This window comes from Xiphophorus couchianus, chromosome 2, assembly GCF_001444195.1.
Source record: "Xiphophorus couchianus chromosome 2, X_couchianus-1.0, whole genome shotgun sequence".
Taxonomy (NCBI): Eukaryota; Metazoa; Chordata; class Actinopteri; order Cyprinodontiformes; family Poeciliidae; genus Xiphophorus; species Xiphophorus couchianus.
The window spans coordinates 16,723,177-16,744,828 of NC_040229.1; the positions used below are offsets into that span (position 1 = coordinate 16,723,177).

Consider the following 21,652-nt stretch of genomic DNA (forward strand, 5'->3'; position numbering starts at 1 on the left):
TTGAGAAAACTGATGGTGTAAAGAAGAGTAATATGGTATCTTTCTAAAGTTATACAGCTGAATGAATTTGTGACATAGATGGAAATAAAACAACAGATTGTGAAATCGTAAGATAAATTAAAGGAAATACTCATTTGCTTGAGTCATTGTTGACAAGTTACTACATCAGAGGAGCATTTCTCATTTCTGCAGCTGTGAACATATTTATTCTGCTTTTCATTCAAAAGTAATTAACAAGTAAGTCAGATATTTTGTCATTCATTCTGAACTACTTAAGAAATGTAACACACAATTCACATATGTAAAGGTAAAAGTAAAGATTATTTTATTTATATAGCAGATTTTCAGCAACAAGGCAATACAAAGTGCTTTACAGGATTTACAGGATACTTACTTAGTGATATCTTAGTGAACGTGACCTCACTAACATTTGTACAATATTGATACCTTCTCAAACTCTTACTTTCCTGAATGAACCACAGTGCCAGTATAAGACACAAAAAACAATGTAAAAAATTGGACTTTACAAAGTATTCAACTTCCAATACAGATACCCCATGGAGTTTAGAGCTTTTAAACATATGCAGATAATTGCACAATTGTACAAAAATATTGGTACATATGAACAAAGTAGTGCATAATTGTAATGTGGAAATAAAAAAAGGGAAATATAATAGATAATAGATTTTTTTTTAAATAAAATCTTAAAAACATTATCTGTATTTGCCACCTAATTTAATATACAAAACAATGACAAACTCTACAAGCTCTGCATATCTGGAATTGGTTACAAAGTCTTCTTTTTTTCAAATTGCTGAATGTTATATTGGATAAAGAAACTTGAAAACTTCAATTTTCAAGTCCCAAATTTTGGATTTAGTTCTGGACTTTGACTTGGCCATTTTATCATATGAAATGTCATTCATCTAAACTATTCCACTGCAGTTGTGGCTGCATGTCAGTGTCACTGTCCTGCTGGAAGACAAATCTTTGTCCCAGTCTCAATTCTTTCTCAGTCTCTAACAGGTGTTTTTTTTCTTGAGTTGTCACTATTAAAGAGAGCATAAGGAGGGAAATGAGCGGCTTGAAGGATGATTGCAGTAAAATCACAGTGAAAATCATATTGCCACGAGGAAACCAGGAAAAAGTCACTACAACAGAAATGGAGAAAAATGATAAAAAACCACCAATTTCTGAGAAAATAGAGATTTTTGTTATTTTGTGAATTATAGTAGTTGAAGTTATGAAAACAACTCCCCATGCTTTAAATAGCAGTTTCAGATGTTTTAACATAGTAAAGTTTGTTTTTGAATTTCACTTGTTTACACAATAAATCTCAGCGGTTTGGGTTTGTAGGGGAGAACACACAGCTAATTAACACACCAGGCTTTATTGACTGCTTTGGCTATATGAAAAGTTTGATACTTTTCATATAGCCAAGTATATGAAGTCATTGCTCAGACCTCAGCACACCGTTGCACACCGTTGAGCACACCGTTGCACACAGTTGCTCAGACCTCTAAGGTCTGAGCAACTGTAACATCATACTAGTTAACTGCACCTAATAACTCTACCACCTAAAATTAAATAATTTATGTTGGGCTTTCTTCAACCTGAAAGAAAACATCTTCCAACACGTTGTATTTATCTTCCGCTAAATAGGTTTGAGTTGCCAGGGCAGCAACCTAAGAAGAGATACAGACTTCTCTCTCTCCAGCAACTTGGACCAGCTTCTCTGGGGAAATCCCAAGGCGTTCCCCGGACAGCCAAGGAACATCGTCCCAGCTTTTGAACACTGGACGGGGATTTTATTTAGGAATTTCAGGTGGTTTTATTATTCTTATTTAGCTTGATGATACATTGTACATTTGCCCCGTCTAAATTAACATACCATATGTTGAGAGTCAGACCTTATTATAACCAAAAACAACAAATTAAACTTAATTAGGCACCAATCGATGTATTCAAGTGCACAGCTTTTAACCTTTTGTTTTTCAGTCACATCTAGTATATGAAAGGCAGCAGATGTTGCTCGGCATGTTTTTATACATAAGGATTTCTTAAATCCTTACCAATGAAGCAGTTTTCGCATGTTTAAGTGAATGTACAGTCACAGCTTACAAAAAGCTGCCTCCTCTAAAGAGTTCATTATAGGATTGTACTTTATGACTCCATGTCTGACTGTTGCAGACAGCCCAACGTGTGTCTTGTGTCTGTTTATGCTGATTTGCTGTTCACCACAGTTCTGTCGTCTCAAAGACTTTTTTCAAGCATGTCTCAAGGATCTCTCTGCCAATCAAAAGACTCCTGCCATGTCCTCATTCACCAACACATCTGCCAGGCCCTCTATGTTGATGCCAGTGGCCACAGAAGGGGCATGGATTGAACTAGTTTATTCTAATATTTCCTACTGAAAGTTATTTTTCATTCATTCAGTCTCTCACAGTCATTTATCTCTTCCTCTTGCTGACAGTCACTCCTCTCTCTACATATGGATCCATTGATCCTGCCACTGGACAACTACTTTTCCAATCGATCCTACAATCCCCTTTCTTACTGTCATTGTAGATAATCATCCAAGACAAGCCTGCTTCAGGCCTGCTGGAACCCTGCTATGATACACGCTTTGTGAGATCAATCAGCTTACCACAGCTGCTGTACCAGTCTACACTGGCACAGTAGCTGTGGTAAGCTGATTGAAATGTCATTCTTATCAGCAAGGACCGACAAGAGCGATGATACGGTCCATTAACATGCAGGATGTAAAGTAAGTAGAACAAGGAGTTGAAAATTCAAGCCAGTCATCCAGTCTGTCTGATATTTTTTACAGGCATGCTGCAACCAGTCAGAGCTGTTACTTTGTTAACCTTTCTCCTAAGTCCATTATTTAAAATAAGTGTTCACTAATGTTTCTCAGTTTCTTCTACAAATTGAAGCATATTTATAATATGTTCTGATGACATGAAGAAAACATGCTTCAGCTCTGGCTCTTCCTTCACTGAGATGATAAACACAGAACAACTTCAGTCACGTGGACGTGTTACAAACTGTTAGTATTAATTATTGATGCTCTGCTTACCAAACACACACACACACAACTACCCCCTACTCCCGAGATTGTGGTGTTCCAGTTGAGCTGAAGCAGTTCATTCATCACAACTGAAATTAGCTGTGCAGCACATAACACACACACGCACGCATGCAGACTAACATATTTCAGTTCCTTTCTCACATGAGCTCTCTGTTTTTCAAGTGAGCGAGAGGGCTCATTTAATGTTCATGAAGTGAGCACCACATTTTCCCAATGAAGCAGCAGAAAGGCATCTTTTAGAGTGACAAGTTACAGTCCCTTACTTTGTGCAGACTCAAAACAAACAGTAAGTAGTCATACTCTTTATAGGAACCTCCATGATGTTCACAAGAGCATGCTGGATTAACAGACCTCTCCAAACCTTCACCTCCTACAGTGTTTTACTGTGCATCAGTCAAAAGTGAGCATGTTCATTCATATTTCAGACTCTCCACTCACTCTTTTTGATGCTGTAATGGCTTCGCAAGAACTGCAGAAAAAAGCTCTTATTTCTTCACTTTTGATTACTGTAATTTAAGATCTCTGAGCAAGACACTGAAGTCGTATGTGGCAGCTTATTCCCCTTTTTGACCTTAATATGGTTAAAATACAGCAAAGTATAACATTTTACTTTGCCATATATTAAATTATGTAAGACAACTTGATTTTTTTTGCACACTATAGCAAAATGTATGTTAGAAGAACATCAAATAATCTCTTAGTTTATACCAAGACCACATGTGTGTGTTAGAAATCAAGACAGCTACAGCGTTCTAAAGGCTGAAACTCGCAATTTGCATCCAAACCTGTCAAATGTGATACAAAATACAGATAAATAGCTTAATGCCAAGATAGCTGAAGAAATTGCCATGAAAAGTGCAACAAAAATCTTTTAAAAAATGTCTTCCTTCTATTGGTCAGAGTAAATGTTAGTTGATTCATTTATAGTAATCCTTTTAAGTTGAAATATCACATTCATTACTTAAGAATCAGATGTTTGTTTTAACCATTTAAAAACAGCAAAAGAGAATATCATATATTGCATCTTATGACAAGTTGTTCTGTTTACATTCTTTTGAAACATAAAGATTATAAATGTTTATGCTGTAATTGTAAATTCATAAATTCAAATAAAAATGTCTTTCTCTTTCATGAAAACTTAATCTTTTGTGGACTGAATAGGCATCTATTGACCTGTCAAATAAATAGATTTTTTGAATATAGTCACTTCAAAATATTAACAGACAATTTGGATAATTTGAATAAATCTACTCTATACTCTCATCTCCAGATAAAAACCTTTAAGTTAAGTCCTGAGTATATTTATGTTATCACAACAGCATTAAATAGTTTTTAAAAAGGTGATGTATTAAATTTCTAACCTATGACACACCTGCCACAAACAACAGCTGTAGGCAAAAAGCTGTCACTTCCTAACTCACCAGCAAGTGAACAACAGTGCAAGAGTCATTTCAGAACAAACCTGTGGGTGTTTTTGAATAGCCCAACCACAGACCATAAGTCTACGAATAGAAAAGTGCCAAGCCAAACAACATTTTCGAAAGCAATAAAATGTCTTAAGCATTCTTCTGCTCCGACTTTAATTGCTCAATATTTGGAAACGTTGCCATCGTGGACTTGCTTCTTCCGTTGCCATTGCCAAACTGCAAATATAAGCAGACTACAATTCTGCAACAGTGCAGAAAATCAAAGTCATAATTTTTAGCAACTCCCTCTGTTCATTGATTGGCCAGGATGAAGTTCATCCTGAGAAATTGAGTTCAATGGCAAAAGACTCAGACAAAAAACTGAAGGGAGATGAGAGTCAAGCAGAACTGCATAGGAAGGTAATATAAAGAAATACTAGTTAGTAATCTGTAGTCGAATCTAAAATATCCGTTTTCATATTTTTCATTAAGCTGATGAAACTGTGATGTAGAATGTGAAAAACTTTCCAAAAAAAGTATATTAGACTAAAAAAGCTAAAGCAAGGTGATGAGGCAAACAGTAAATAATTATCAGGATTAATTTAATAAATAAATTGTGGTCTTACTTTTAATTTTTCAGCACAATTTAATATTTTGCCAATTATGTGTTATCCAGTTTACATGAAGCACAAATTGACAGTGAATTTGAAACTAAATATAAAAATAAATAAATAAAAAAGTTATTGCAAGAAAATATCTCCTGACAGTCGGGACTGACTAAACTCTGCAGCGTTCTGCACTGTTTACAAAATAATCTGTACAAGGTTTTCATTTGCTGGTCATGTGCATCATTAAATATTTACCATGTGATTCATTTTAGGCAACTAAAACCAAAAGGGAAAAGACTTAATATGTTTAATTATTTAGTTCAGTCAACACTGCAACACTGAAACACGAAACAAAGTCTAAGCATTTAATGCACAACATGCTCATACAGTCTTCATGTTGCTGCCCTGTGGGCACTAAAAGAGCCACTGGGTGCACACTGTACAAAGAACAGATGTCACAGCCTTCTCTAAGGAAGAATTTAAGTCAAAAACAGAAATATTATCTTGTTTCAGAATGAATGTTACCTGATTGTAGAGAGCACACACATGTAGGGCAGTGTTTCCAGATGCATTCTGGGCACTCATGTCAGCTCCGTAGAACAGCAGATGTTCCAAGTGCTGCACGTGGCCGTAGCGGCACGCCTAAAATGACAAATTAATAAACTTATTCTTTTTGCTCAGTGTTTTTTATTAGATAATTTCCGTCATTTGGACATCCATATGACAAATGAGGTGTTCTACAGAATGACATGAAGGAACCACAAGGAATTCCTACAAAATATAAGGAACTTGGACAAATAAGAATGATAAAGAGGGCTTAAACATTGGAGAGCTGGGCTGCAGCCAGCATCCATTACCAGGATTTCCTTTTGTCTACTAGCCATAATCAAGATGTTACTGTGGCCTACATTTTCTATTTGCCCTGTCAAATAGAACACTGATTCTGGTTTTTTGGTTATCTAAAAAGTGGTTGAATACAGTAAATCACAAACCTTTTCAATATTGAAACAGCTGAATTATGAGAACAGTCTTTCAATTTTAAGTTTTTGTCCTATATTTTACTTTACTTTAATTTGTGGTGACTGCTCAGTCTACTGGGATGAAAGCTGTTGCAAACTATCCTGAAGCCGCTTCAGCCTTCCTTTTAACTACATCTTATAGAAATTCCTCCTTACTCACAACAACAGATACTAAAAGGATGAGAAAATCTTGTTTGCACCACCTGAGGCTAAATGTAAATGTGTGATGTTATTCTGGTAGGACATTTTCTGCACGGCTGCTGCTGCACCTAACTTGGAGCAATATATTTTTCATCTTTTCTATACTTTCCACTTGTGTCCTTTGTCATTCACACAGAGGGAAAAAAGCTTTCCCCAGCCATTGTTCTCTCACTCCTATGTTTTGTCTCATTGGAGTGCACTGTAGAAGTGAGAGAGCACAGAAATGATGCTGGGATTTTTCTTAGTTACAAGCCATGTACAGTGTATTCTATTTCAGACAATATGTACTTAAAGATTGCTAACTCTAAAATAAATGCAAAATGCAGGAAAAAAATACACACCAACACACTGCATAGAGTTGGAGTTGAAAGGCATAAAGTTGATTAAAATGTCTTTGAGTGAAGGGCTGCACAGTTATTTGATAATACAATATCAATTCAGATATCAAAAATCCGTATCTGTTTAAGAGAATCCAGGTACTTTACTTAAATACTTTAAATGTCTTGTGTGTATCTCTCTGCTGACTGGTCTATGAATGAGGTGCACATTGTCCTATGAGATGTTTTTTTAATGTTTGCCATTTTCATGTTTCACTCACTATTTTCTTTCTTTCTGTCTTTCTATTTTTTGTTGTCCAATTCTACAATTTGTTTCTATTATTATTTCAAATTATATGAGAAAAATTAAGTTTCATTTTCTTCTGTTTTTAATGCTAGTCAAGAGAAGTGTTTGTTACAAATGAAATTAATTGTACAAGACTTTTAGTTAAATTAAAACGTGACAACCTTCAAAGTTTCTTGTCAGTTGCCAATTATAATGTGAGAAGACCAGACAAACGAAAAACCTGCCAATTACTCTGATATTAAAGGAATAAAGATAAAGGAAAGAGATGAACAGTGCTGAAAAAACGTAGCGAAGTTGTTAAAAAACAAGTGTTTTTGTAGATATTTAGACTCTCAACTCGACAGTCTGTTTATAGATATCGACTCTACACTCTTGTTTGCAGCTAATGTGATCATTTCAGACCAAAATTCACTGTACAGTAGGTGGGAAGTTATATGTAATGCTCATTAGCGCATTAGCATTCATTAGCAAAGTGAAAGGACATTGAGCACTGTGAGCAATATCGGCTAACAGAAGACTTAACTAAGGTTTCCGTAGTGGGAGCATTTCAGAGTTGAGCCTAGTGCAGAGAGATGAGCTTACTCTGAGAGTTCTATGACTGTGCTGGAGGACTGTGTCTGCGTTGGACTTTCCTGCTGTGTCCTGAATCCTGTGGACCGAGAGACTGGTGAAGAAGCTGACGACATCTTGCCAACTAGGACTAAGGACAGGTGAAATTCCAAGAAGATTCAAGATTTTCCTTTGGAGTAAGGTATCACAATTCCATGCTTCAGCATCTCATCAGGCCTGCAACGTTTTTTTGTTTTTTGGGGGGACTATAATTTAGTTCATTATTGCCAGCATTGGTGGACATTGAAGTGTAAGCCCACATTAACTTACATAGGTTTTGTGAAACCAAAGGACTGAAACATTTTGCATTTTTGTGCATCAGTTGGTTTATTGTGCTTAATATATGTTCAAAGGTTCAAACCTCATACAGGTGTGTGTGTGGGTGTGTGTGTGATTTCTAATAGAATAGTATGTGGAGTTTATTATTCTTACTCAGAGCTATATAATATTGGGTTAAAAGAAATAGAAAATTACTGGTGAATTGTTATGCTAAGGTGAATAAAACTCAACATAGGTTTAAACACGAGAATGTATTAGTTATTATTTGTAAGTTAACTGGTTTAACTAACTCAGGGGCCCTTTCCTACATTAGAGAGGTATAGCTGGGTTTCACAGTTAATAAATGACAGGACAATAGCTGGTTCTTACCAAGTCTTTGCTGAGTTTCTCCTCTGCACATAAGTATTCGAATTGCTCCTTTCTGGAGATAATAACCCTGTGCTACTTTGTCATTGAGGTTTTAGCACCATGCAGGAAAACCAGTGATGCTGCATTTAACCACAAAGGTGAGCCCTGATTTATGAGATTTTACTGCCATCATTTTGCTGCAAGACAGTTAATCACAGCCCAGGTGAAACTTTGGGTCAAACTCGTTAAACAGATGGAAATTTGCAAGAGTTGAATTTCTTTTGTGGAAACTTTTAAAACCAAATGATATTACCTTCTATTCAATACATAATAAAGTATGTAATTTTGAGTATGGTACTAATGGAACCAAGAAAAGTGAATGTTGGTATCAATTAGGAAACCCAAGCACCATCATGGCTGTATGCGCCTTACAGGGCCATGGGTATGTCTGCTTCACATTTTCAGTCTTAAAGTGCTGAAGATGAGGCCAACCAATAAACTCCAGGCTTCACTGGATAATTAAACTGGCCTGAAACATTTGGAGTGTTCAATTATGGGAACATTCCTAGTTTGTTAAATTGTTCTTTTCTCCCTGTTGTGTTAAACAAATGTTAACATTTTTACAAGTTTATAAAAGTCCGTTTTTACATGCGCAAACCAAAGATTATAGTATGTAGTTTCTTCTTACTGTCTTTTTATCTGTAAGGTTTATAATGCTGTTAAAGGAAATTATTATATGAATTTCTACTGTTCAGCAACATAGAGGTTATACATTTCCATGAGTGTCATTAAAATAGGTGATTATTCATATGAGCCCACCTCACTATTTTTTGAAAGAATCATGACCAGATAGTTTAAAAGTTATAATCATCAAGTTATGATTCTCTCTGGATACAATTACAAACACTTACCTCTGCCTGAAAACAATATGGCAGTGAGAGTTTGTCAGTCTGATTGAGACATGCTGAAGTGTTTGTATATATTTGTCTATGTCCTCAACTGAGATGTTTTTGCCCCTCAGGTAGAGTTGACATAGGCAATTAAAATGTTGGCAAAACAACAAAATAAAGAATTACACTGTCTACACAGACTACATGTCCTCATTAAACTATGCTAAGATTATACCAGAAAACAGCAGAGCCATTAAAGTTAAACATGTAAAAAAATAACCAAAAAAACTGCTTAACCTTCTGATACTTCACAATAACATTCATCCAAAAATATCGACCAAAAGATGTTGGTAATCTTATTGTAGATAGTAAAAGTGAATTTTTTAATGTTATGATGTTTTTTTCAAAGTTGAGTTGAACTTTTCAAATGGATTAATATTGGACTTCTCTGCACTTCCATTTAACTTGCAGCAGTTCTCAGGACATACGGTTCCTATTACATCTTGAGATTTTTAATATTCTTTGAATATGTAATTAAAGAGAAATAATAAAGACCCACAGTTTTGTTCATTACTGGTGTCTTTACATAACCAGTGTGTGACTGGGAAATTGTATCAATTGTTGCCTCAACAGTTAAGGCATTACAGCATTTTTACCCTTAAAATGGCTTTTTCTATTTTTACATGCACCAATATAAATCCACAGTTTACTAATAAGTTGTTGTGATAAGCTGCCTGTTTTTCTTGTTTCATTAAAACTCAAGAATACCACTCTTCAGGAGTTCCTAGTGAGACTTTCCATTTACTCATAAGGATTCTGCCAAATGAAAACATCAAGTACACATAAAGAAAGAGCAAAGACTTTCAAAATTACATTGAATCGAACTTTGAAAACTGAACCATTTTTTTTCCGCAAACCAGCTTTTAAAGCTCTTAACACTTTGCGTGTGTCACATTGTATTTATTACCTGGTGTACCTCCTGCCAGCCATTCTCATCCTCACAGCCGACCTGTGCGTGGTCATGCAGCAGCAGTTCACAGCAGTAGGGGTCTCCTCCAACCATTGCACTGTGGTAGAGAGGAGTAAGACCCCTGCTGTCTTTATAGTCAGGAGAAGCACCCAAGTCCAACAGTGTCTGTAGGCAAAGTTTTAGTTTTAAAGTGTTTTGTTATCAGTTAGATGATGTTCATGCATTGTAAATGTGAAAGCAAGACAGAAATGAAGTGGAGGTACTCATGGGAATGTTGTTGTAAATTTCCTCATCCTAAAATCTATATTATTTACATGCATGGAAAATAGACTTTAGTAATTTGTAAAAAATAAAATTAAAGATATATTTTCCCTTATTTAAAGAGGATTGCAGGAGTATTGATTTATATCGCTTCAATTTTTTCACATCTCATCACATTACGACCACGGATCTAAAAGTATTCCATGATGATGCAATGTGATAAATTATCACAAAGTAATGTAGAACTTTGAAGTAGAAGGAAAATACTTTTTTCATTTTTTTTATGACTAAACCACAGCTGGTTGAAACATGCCCCAAAAGTATTGGTGCTACAGCAATAGGCGGTTCTTCAAAGTTAAGGAAGCTAAATACACATTCACACTTTTCAGTTTTTTTGTGACAAACATTTTAAACCTCATCTCATTTTCCTTCCCTTCAACAACTCCATCTTATAAAACTCTAAAAAAAAATACATCAAGAGTTGTTGTTGCAATGTGACGCTGTTTAAGGGTCCAAGCGTAAAAATACTTTTGCAGGGCGGTGTAGCTTTTATCCAACAGTGCCAACGCTTCATGTGCATTCTATGAACAATTGGTTTTTACATGTTTGGGTAATGGATATAAGTGAATGCAAAACATTCCAGTTCAACCATTTCTGAAACAAGAAAGTAACACATGAATCATGAAACCCCTTCACATAAACCAGGCCATCAGATGGTTATGCCAGTTCATTCAAAGAGGGCATCCTAAGCCTCATTTATTGAGTAATTGCTCAACCATCATTTATCAAGCACCTCCACTAATAGGTTATCAATCCCCATCTTCACAAACAGCTTCCCAAAAGAAAAGATTGGAGGCAACCAATTGGACCACAGACATAAAACAGGAGAGTCAGCGCGTCTACTTCCTTTGCGTAATGTACTTACTATAAGTGCTGTGTGGTTCTTGCTGCGCACAGCCTTGTGCAAAGCAGTAATGCCATCCTTTGTCCGGAAGTCCAGATGTGCCCCTCCATTTTTAAGCACTTTGATGAGCTCGGCACATCCCTCCAACTGTGCTGCCAGCGTTAGTGGGCATTCTGTGAGATCCAAGGCTGAGTAAGCAAACTGTATTCAAAATTAACATTTTTCCAGTTATACTGCTGCACATTCCTGATGAAGAATGAGTTATAGCTGTCAGCATTTAACAAATAATAATTAAAACTACTTAAATTGTTAGTAACTCTGCATTTGCATAACTGCCAGGCTGTGGTAATTGTCACCCTCCTATCTACCTAAATGGCAGCTTCCTGTTGGTGTTAAACTAAGCTATTCATATGTTCCTCTCACTTTGCAGCTCATCTGCAGAACTACAGGTCACCCAGCAGAGAAACGACCTCCTTTGTTGTGGGACATACATCTGAATATACATAAGACGATTACAAGGAAGAATAAACCAGCTTTCCCCACAAGCGCTAGGCTTATTTCAGAAAAACCTTACATGGTCAGTTGTGGTGAGGACAGTTTGCAAAAGGTAGAAAGTACAATGGAAAAGAAAAAGATAAATTAAGGTAGATTACATACAGGAGAAAAACTCTACTGTATGTCTATAACTTTTCAGTGATTTCTTACCTCCTGTGTCTGGATCATGGAAGTTAGGATCCAGGCCTTTTTCCAAAAATCGTGAGACCTTTTCAATGTTTCTCTGCTGCACATACTCCATAAACCTCTTCAAGTTTGCCTAATGGAGACAGACAAGGGAGTGAGGTTAAAGGGAAGACGAGGAAGAGATCTCTGTGATTGGGCGAAGTCAGACTCATGTGGATAGAAATGTTTAATAATGCAGTCCAGAGATGAAAGCTCCTGCCGCTGCTCTTTCCTTCTATGTTTGAAGGCTTTATTTCTATTCTGTCATGCCAAGCAAATGGACCAGAAGATATGTAAGCTATAATAGGAGCAAGCAAAAATAGAGGGGTGTAAAGGCTGGACAGCATCACTGAATCTTTTTCTTTCCCTTCTTGGGGAAAAAAAGAGGAAATAAGATCCTCCAGCTTATTTCACATTTTCAGTGTACATAACAATAATAATAGAAATAATAATAAGAATCTTTTAAAGACTTTCTAGAAAGAACATCAGTGATATGTGTATGGGTGATAAAAAATAGTTTCATAACATTCATGTCCACAGCAAATTAATCTTCCTTTATACTTGAAAATAAATGTGGACTTTACTAAAAGAAGAGTAAACCTACGTAATATTAATAAATTGAAGCTGCAAAGAGTGAATGCTTTCTCAAAGATTAAACAGGTTAAAAATGCATGATAAAATTTTGAAATAAAGACAAATAAAAATCTAGTTAAATGAAATCCTAAAGGAAAATAGGAACCTTTCATCACAATGAGTATGGTGGAGATGCAGTCTGACAAAATCAGCAGTATTCCAACTAAGTTTAACAGGAAACTTAGATTACTTTAGTACTCTCTTGAGGTTTCCTTGCTTTTGTCATTACATAATATGGACACAGGTACAAAGTAGATTTGCTACAACTTACTAAAGAAATGTAGAATGGCACACTTAAACACACTCTTCAGAAACATACACATACATATACAGGCAAACCAGAAAACAGAATGAAGCATCCTTCTGACACTCACCATCATAAACTGCCTGATCCAGTTTTAAAATGTTACCTCCTCGGACACTTCCCAGATTTCACACACACAAGGCCCTTTTCATTTGCACCAAGTCGTCTGCAGCCCGCTTGCCTGTACAAACCTGCTTCTTGTTCACACACGGCACACTGACATGCTGTAAGGATCCAGCGACTGCTACACTCACCATCTCCGAGTCAAACTGAGTGAGAGAAATTCTTTTCCTTTTTTTTTTCCCGCATGTGCTTTCAGGCAGTTGTTATGGTGATGGGATACAAAGACCGTTCTAGCAGCCAATGTACACATGAGTGGGAAGAGCACTGAGGTTGTGTTTGTCTGTGTGTGAATGACACCTCTTTGTGTGTCCTGAATAATATCGTGGATAATGCCTTGAAGAGGTTCCTGGGATGATTTACCAATAATCAGGTGGGCCTGATGTGTGTTTTATTGCCTGCTGAACAGAAGGCTGATAAAAGGCTTCTACTTTATTTTCCTCAGCAAGGGCCTTAATGAACTCTTGATATTTTCCACCCCTGGCTATCTTTCATTGTCTGCAACATACACTGCCAATTTCACTTTTATGCAAAAAAACACAAAGCGTTTATTTTCAGAAACAACCAGAGCGACTGGCAAATCACTATTAATTCTGAAATCAAACAAAAAGGATGACAGGGTGTAATAAATCATATCTGAAAGAGCAAAGCTCTTTTCAGGAAGGGTACAGTAACAAAACACTGAGTGTTGCTAGAAATCCCATTATTTTCCTAGTAGACCTACATTTTAGCAAATGTATGCTTTCAATAAAAAACAGATCCAGAACTATCCAAAATATTTGAATTCTGATACCATATACAACTGACAAATACTATTAAATAAACTAAATAGTTTTGTTTGGGAAACAAAACTATGCTTTAAATTGATTGTGTGTTTATGGAATTTAAAGATAAAGACTTTGAAAAAAATATGAACCATCCATACTGTGTAGATAGATTTTTGATTAAAACCTCATATATTTATATGCTGAAAAGAAACCTTGTACTTCTACTCGGTACCACCATTCTGAAAAATAATTTGTTTCCATTTATGCAAGCTCGCACATTCCGGCAGAGAAATTCCTGGCAAAGGTTTGCAAATACACCTCCACAGCATTTCCCTGGTTAGCTTAAATTTCATTCAACCTTTTGCCAAGCCTGATTCACTAATGAATGTAAGCGTCCAAATTTACTGTCAATATTTACCATCTAGGCCATTCATTACTGCTTGGATGTGTATCATTTCCAATAATTTCCTAAAAGAGCAAAACATTTTTACATAATAGAAAGAAAAGTGAAAGTGGCCTCCAAAGAAATCGAAGCAACATAACATTATGAACACATAAGCAAGTGAAAATTATCCTAAATAACCATAGGGTAATTAACTAAACTGCATATCGAACAACTCAGCACCTTCTTTATGCAATGTCAAGGGCCAGGCTCAAGAAAAACATATCACTAATAACAGTCGTTTTAATTTCTCTGTTCAGGAAAGGCAGAAAGCTTATATCATCCAGAGCAGAAAACACAAAATCTCTCTTTCACAAATGATAGAAAGTTTGCTGTGATGCCATCAAATGTTCAACATGTAGATGCTACTTCATGTCGTTAAAGCCGAGGTGTTCTGGCAGCCAGATAATATGATTCTCAGTGTGACAGAGTGTGACCATTCTCTGGGTGTTTTGAGTGTGCAGAAAACTTGAATTGTACGTTTGTGGGGGTTTAACATGCTGGAAGCACATAGGTGTCCTGAGTGAGTGTTCACCGCTTGCTTGTAGCTTTGTAGGACTCCATCAGTACCGTGTTGTAGCAAATTTAAAATTTTGCACTTTTTGTTTTTCTTCACTCTTTGTTCCTACGTCCGACTACGCCCACAACCAATGAGTAAACAGCAGTAGGTTTATGTCACATTATAGTACCTGGTCGACCCTGACCGACCCTACAGAGCAGGGACCAAAAAAGCATATACTAGGCTGGAAAAAGGCCAGTGGAAATGCTCGCAAAGCAGACTGGAGCTGGGTCCATTAGAGCCAGTGGAAAAGGGGCACTGGTGAACCATCGTGGCTGCAGTGGCCCCACTATTTGACCACTACTTAATCCATTCTCTGCCAGATACTGAGGAAACATGCAACGAGGAAAACACTTGTTAAAATCTTTCCTCACTTCTACCCTAACATTTATACTATACTCTTAACAATACAGATGTTGACTGCTCTTCAGCCCTACTTTACACAATAGATGCAGCAAATATTTATTGAGTTCTTTGGCTGTTAGTCCAGGAACCGCATAACATTCTCTCTAACCTGTTATAACCTACTAACACAGAGAGGTAAATCAATCACATCAGTTTGTTTATTGATGAACTCGATGCCAGAAAACCAGCATATGTGCAAAGAACTAATGAAAGCAAAATTCTGACTTGACAGAAAGTGGCCCCCTCTCGCTCTGCAGTCTAATAAATCTAGACATGTCTAAACCTTTTTCACATTAATTTGTATCCATTGAGGACTCTCACTTCAGCTTTTAAAGATGATTACCTGCTCTGGAGGAAAATGTAATTTGAAACCTCCCAGAAAATGTCCAGTTCTTCTGAAGCAACAGGTATTGTGATCTGCAGTAATAACAAAGGAAGCACTGTCGTTTTATTCAGAAATACTATTACAGGTTAACAAAACAGTATGTTCAGGTTGTTAAGATGGCTTAAATAATTGCTGGTCAGAGAACAAAACAATTAATGCTTTCATCAGCTTGACGACTTTAAATTTAGTTATTAGACAGTTCCTATATTTCAGTGTCTCTCTTCACCCGAAAGATTCATTTAAACACTGAAATGTGGCCTACACAAACTTCTCTTTCTGAAACTTAGCTTTGTTGTAGCATTAAAAGAGTCAGAGTTAAAGAAAAATATAAAATGGAGTCTATTCTCCCTAGTGAAATTAGAAAGAAATAGTGAGAAGCAGTTCTCAGAACCTATGGCAATTTACAATTTTGCAGTTTGATAATTGAAATACTGTGTCCTCATTTATCTTCATTTCTGCACTTAAAACAACAACAACAACCTAGGAGCTATGCAATATAAATAATAAGTAGTAAAAAAAGTAGATAAAAATTTATTTCATAAAAGTAAAATTAAAAGGTAAAATATATTAAATATCTATGAGTGTCTAAGAACAGCTGGTTTGTGAATCTTAAAGTTCTGGATGATAACAGTTTCTTTTTAATTCACTCATCTGAGGAGTTTTATGTACGGTAATTATAAGGAATATCTGCTAAAAGCTGATCAAAACCTGAGTAGGAAACCAGGACATACTGAGGAAATGCAAGTCCCAGAGCAAAGCTACTTATTTATATTTGCCTTAGTTTAAAACTGTCATAATTTCACACATATGTAGGTAAATGTTTATCATTTAATTTATGTTGAGTTCATGTATATCAACATGGACTCATGCAAGTGTTGAAACCCCTATTACCCAAAGGCAAATATGACCTGCGAATCAAAGACATAATAGGAAACACAGCTTTACGTAAATAAACCTTTACAACTGGCATCAGTACATTTTAGGGTTTTTGATCATTTGCACATATCAAAGGTTTTGGAGGTAAAGTTAGTTTTTGTATTACAAAGTTTTCTATTTTATTTTTATCTTTATGTGATTTTAAAAAAAAAACCCACAAAGTTAAGATTTAACTGTTATTTGAACATGATAAGGGCCAGAAAGTATGCATGTTAACCTGAGATAAAACATTTATTAACCATAAGTCTATTTCCCCATTTTTTCTTCCTTATAGCTTAGCAGTGAAGTTTGAACTTAGAACTTATTGATGTGAACCAACAGCATTCGATCAAATAAATTCAAAATCCTTGTAACAGACTAGAATTACAGGGCAAACGTTTAGTGTGTTTGTTAATAAGGGTAACAAAGTACCTTCCCTTTCCACACATGAAGATGAGCCTGTACACGATTACCAAAACAAATACAGGTTTACAATAAGCTATGATGTATCCAACCTAACTTATATACTGCATGTGTTGATTTGAGGATGTGCATTTCAATATTAACTGTTATTTAAAAATCACTTAACATAGAACCAACAGCAGTGTCATAATGTACTGGCATCTGAAACTGAAACAACAAAAATATAAAATACCTTAAATATTCATATGAAAATATATAAATACAGAGAAAGGTAGAAAATCAGCAAACCAATTTCAAGCCAGCAGGTTTGTACACAGCGCTCTTAACATATAGCTGAAAAGGGAAAACAAACCAAAGCTCATCTAATTCAGCTGCAGCCATAGATACAAGACAGATTAATGGGACACTGTTCAGTTACTAATGACAACTAAAAGTAGATTCACAGCAGTGTCCCAATTACCCGACCATGTTAATTACTGCAATCCACTGTAATTACTGAAATCTTTCTAGAAACCTGGGCTTCTAACTTTAATAAGTTGTCTTTCTGTTAGCCTCAGCTGTTGTTGATCATTTGCTTTTACTCTCTGGATCAACTCCACAGTACAAAAGAGGGAGAAAAAGAAGAACTAAAGGTTGTGTCAAGATTAAAGTTGTCCTGATGCCTCATATTTTTTTTTATAACAGACACACAATGACTAAAAATGACTAATTATGTTAGCTAAGCTTTTTCATCTGGATCCACATAAAAAGCTCTGTAACCCTTTCATGCATGTCCAGCAAGAAGTTTTACAATTACACTTACAATTAGTCACAAGGACAGGTGAACATTTTATTGTCGTTTTTTTAGGGATTTTTCTTTGTCTCTAATTTCTGTAAAATTATCACAAAAAAGAAATATTGTACACTTCCAATGACCATAAAAGACAAAACCTCCAAGTCTACATGAATATAAAATTAAAATCCATATATGATTTCTTATGTAAAATTCTAATTATCCAACAAAACACCAAATCTCTAAAACTTTTGCAACATTTTACAAAGTAAATATAATTTGATATACGGTATGTTGCTGGGACTTTAGATGAAAGACCAAAAGACATAAAAGGCTACAGAAGTTACCTAATTAGTAAATATAACTCAACCGTGTGTCATTTAGCCTTAGTAGGTAAATAACTGTTCTGTCAAAAGCTTGTTAAAGAACACTGATGACAAAACACAATCATGAAGACCAAGGAAGAAACAGACAGGTCAGAAATGAAGTTGTGGAGAAGTTCAAAGCACGCTTGTGTTAAAACTGTTTCCTAAGCTTCAAAAATGTTTCAGAGCGATGCTCAGTCTATCTACAAACATAGAAAACAGAGTATCTATAAAGATATGGACATTCACCTAAATTGACAGAAAATAAAAGGAGACTACTGCCCAAAAAAGCAGCCAAGGGACCCATGGTAACTTGGGAAAAACTGCAAAGATTCAAGGTCAGGTGAGGGAATCTGTGTACAGAACAAACACTAGTCATGCATTCCACAATGCAGGCCTCTGTGGAAAAGTGGCACAAAGAACCCGGTCATTAAAACAAGCCACAAAGTGTCAAATTTGCAATTTGCAACTGTAGGTTTTATAGCAGTGGAAGAACATGATCTAGACATATGAGAATAAAATTTATTTTTTGAGCTTCATCCTAAGCACAATGAGAGAAGGAACAATGACTGCATATCACCCTGAAAAAAACATCTCCAAGGTAACATATGGAGGTTGCAGCATCTTCTTCAGCAAAAAAAACTGAAGCTACTCATAACTGGGAAGGTAGGTGAAACTAAATACCAGGTGAAACTCTAAGAAATCATCTCTGAAATGCACTAAAGTTCTCCAGAAACTCATGAGGTTGGAACAGATGATCACCTCTTAGCAGGACTATGATGCCAAACATCTAGTAACGGTTACAATGAAATATTTTGATTGCGGAGAAAGACCCCACACCTATACCTAACTGAAAATCAGACCTGGAAATTGAAGTTCATAGACTCATCCATCCAATCATTCAGAGATTGAGCAAAGAAAAGAGGTAAAATGTTAATTTAGCAATGCAGTGATGTTAAGAACATACTGTTCATACATTGGTTTAAAAGCTACATGTATTTGTTTTTCTCACTGTCTGAAGTTAATTCAGATCAAACTTTTTATGATTTAAGTCAGTGTGAATTGCCAAAATTGTTTCTGTTTTGCTAAATGCCAAACAAATGAGAGAAAGAATGTCAGAGATATTCAAAATCAGAAATGTACATTTCGTCACAATTTGTAGAATTGCCTTTGAGTTGTATTACTCAAACTACTCTAGAGACTATGGTGTACAATCATGTCTCAGAACTATGTCAAACTCTTTTAATCTGTATTAATATGCACAAAATTAAACCCATATACAACATAAACAAATCTAAAAAAGTGAGCACAAATCAAAAATGCATTTATGCATTCATGGTGAGAAAAACAAATACTTTATCTGGCATTCTGCACTCCTTGTTCTTTCTCTATCTACTTTTATTGATGCTTGCATAAATCTGGACCCTGATCAGCAAGGCCATGACCCCCGTGATCCCATGATTCACCCAAAGGCTGTCCCACTGCAGAGTAACTGCATTTTACTTAAATAACCTGAGAAAGAAACAATGCAATACATGCAGTTTCAATATTAGTGTACTCATATTCTTGGTTTGGGCACCTAAACAATAGAGCAAGTAAAGCAACTGGACCCCCATTTCATAAGTTGGCAGTGCAAACTTATGTTTTTGCTCCCCCATTTATGAAATCTAATCATTTTTCTGTAGTCTCACTAATTACACTTTCATTATAATGTTTTTAACCAGCAAATTAAATAAATGCTGAAAATGGTTGCTACATTTTGGTCGTCCACGCCTCCCTCACAGTTGGTACATCTCAACATGATCAGGCCGCAGAAAAAAGGGTAAGGCAACAAATCTCAATCATCTTTGCAAGTGTCATACCAGCGCTGAATCTCTATCAGTTGCCATAAATTAGATAAGGTTTATTAGAAAACCTTTCAGAAAATTGCAGTTGTGGGCTTTAGACTTGTAACCCATCTGTAACAGAACCATCAGGCAACACACGCAGCTGCAGGTGTCACTTGATTTCTACCACTTCCTTCCTAAACAGTATCTCTGGGGCTGTTTCTGAAATAAATTTAGCTGTAGACATGCAACAATCATAGCAAAAAAGATAAAAATATTACCACATTTTCCATGTTTGCTGCCTTTTTTCAAATATATTCAGGCACAAACTACATTTTGAACTTGGTATTTTTTTTAAGTTCATATAACTAAATTGGATACATACAGGCACGTTCTAAAAATCTGAATCTACGTCCGATGAGGCACTTTAGCCAGATTAACTGCGCCTTCTGAAAGTAACAACCTTGAAGATAAAAACACTTTTCATTTAGTCCTCATTTCTGTATTAACAATGTTTTTGTTCTTGGTCTGATGTAATATTCTAATCTTAAAAGTCCTGTTTTCATTAACTGCAAGCGGAAAATTATCTTAACAGAAATAAAGACTTGAAAACAGTCTGTGTGGAGTTAATCTGTAACGTGTTTCACTTAGTGAATCTAGTTACTGAAATAAATTAACTTCTCATTAATAATTTAATTTACTTACTATAACTGCAATATATTCAAATTTGCAGCTGGAATTAAAGGGAAACCTATGTCTTTTTCACAAAGTATTCCAACTACCACTGATAAAAGTGAAAGCATACAAAAAGCATCAAACAGCATACAAAGATGCTACTCAAGTCGTCAGAAATCAAATAGGGTAAAAACCAGTGTAAGGTAGTCCCTTATTGACTCTACCTTTTGTGTAAATACGGTTCTCTGTTGAGATTTACCTTCTTGTTTTGAAAATGAAAACGTTAGCTAGGTAAAAAAATCCTCAAACGGTTAAGCTTGTTTTATTTGTCACTTTATTCTATAATTCATGGTGTATTGCAGAGTATGAGCATCTAGAAGTATGTTCCTATTAAAAATGCACAACTGGATGAGCGGTGGAGACATGGAAAAATGGGGTCCTGTGAGGAAGAGCTATGAATGACATGGTAAAGGAGAAAAAAAGGGGTGAAAGGTCAAAGAAGGATTCTATCTAGAGAACTGGTTTGTTCATTTTATTCATCGGGGTGTCTTCTTTATGGATCACATCCACATACAATAACATCTTAATTCCAAAGACAATGGCATTTTTTATGTGACATATTAAGCCTAAAATCATTCACACCTATTGCAGTATTATATTTAAAGTAATGTTTTACTTTTGCCAGCATATTTTGATAAAGAGTCTGTGAAGAGAGCTAAAGATTAGAGTGATGGAAAGGAGGCTCAACCTCATAAAAAATGAAAAAAAATGAAAAACTCTTATGAAAAATCATTAGGGTTTGATTGCTCCAATTACTACTTTTTTCAAATCCTTTTATTAGTTCACTGTTTTTTTAATCTGCCCAAATTATAAAATACGTACATGATTAATTATTGTCATGCATGTTGATTAATCTCTATTTGAAAGATACAATATAAGCAACATAGATCGCCAAAAAGGAAAATTAATTATGAATATAGGTTATGAATATAGGTGACATTCTAATTCTGTCTTTACAACAAATGCAGTGTACAGAAATGCAAACCTCCAAAACACAAACAACACAAATAGGTAATAGACTCTACAAGAAAGAACATTTTCAAGATGTACACCCTAAACTGATCAAACATA

At 35.5% G+C, this 21,652-nt stretch overlaps 1 protein-coding gene across 5 annotated transcripts in view; it reads right to left on the bottom strand.

Moving 5' to 3' along the window:
• Positions 1-21,652, bottom strand: part of shank3a (SH3 and multiple ankyrin repeat domains 3a) — a 153,501-nt gene that overhangs the window by 80,890 nt on the left and 50,959 nt on the right. For all 5 annotated transcript variants that reach the window (XR_003598389.1, XM_028039669.1, XM_028039662.1 and 2 more), the window contains exons 4-7: positions 11,916-12,024; positions 11,232-11,383; positions 10,043-10,210; positions 5,631-5,747 (exon numbers count right to left, since the gene is read on the bottom strand). Coding sequence is in view for 4 of the 5 variants with exons in the window: in XM_028039669.1 (XP_027895470.1) it covers positions 5,631-5,747; positions 10,043-10,210; positions 11,232-11,383; positions 11,916-12,024 (546 nt within the window). In the remaining variant the exon portion in view is untranslated. The remainder of the gene's footprint in view (positions 1-5,630; positions 5,748-10,042; positions 10,211-11,231; positions 11,384-11,915; positions 12,025-21,652) is intronic.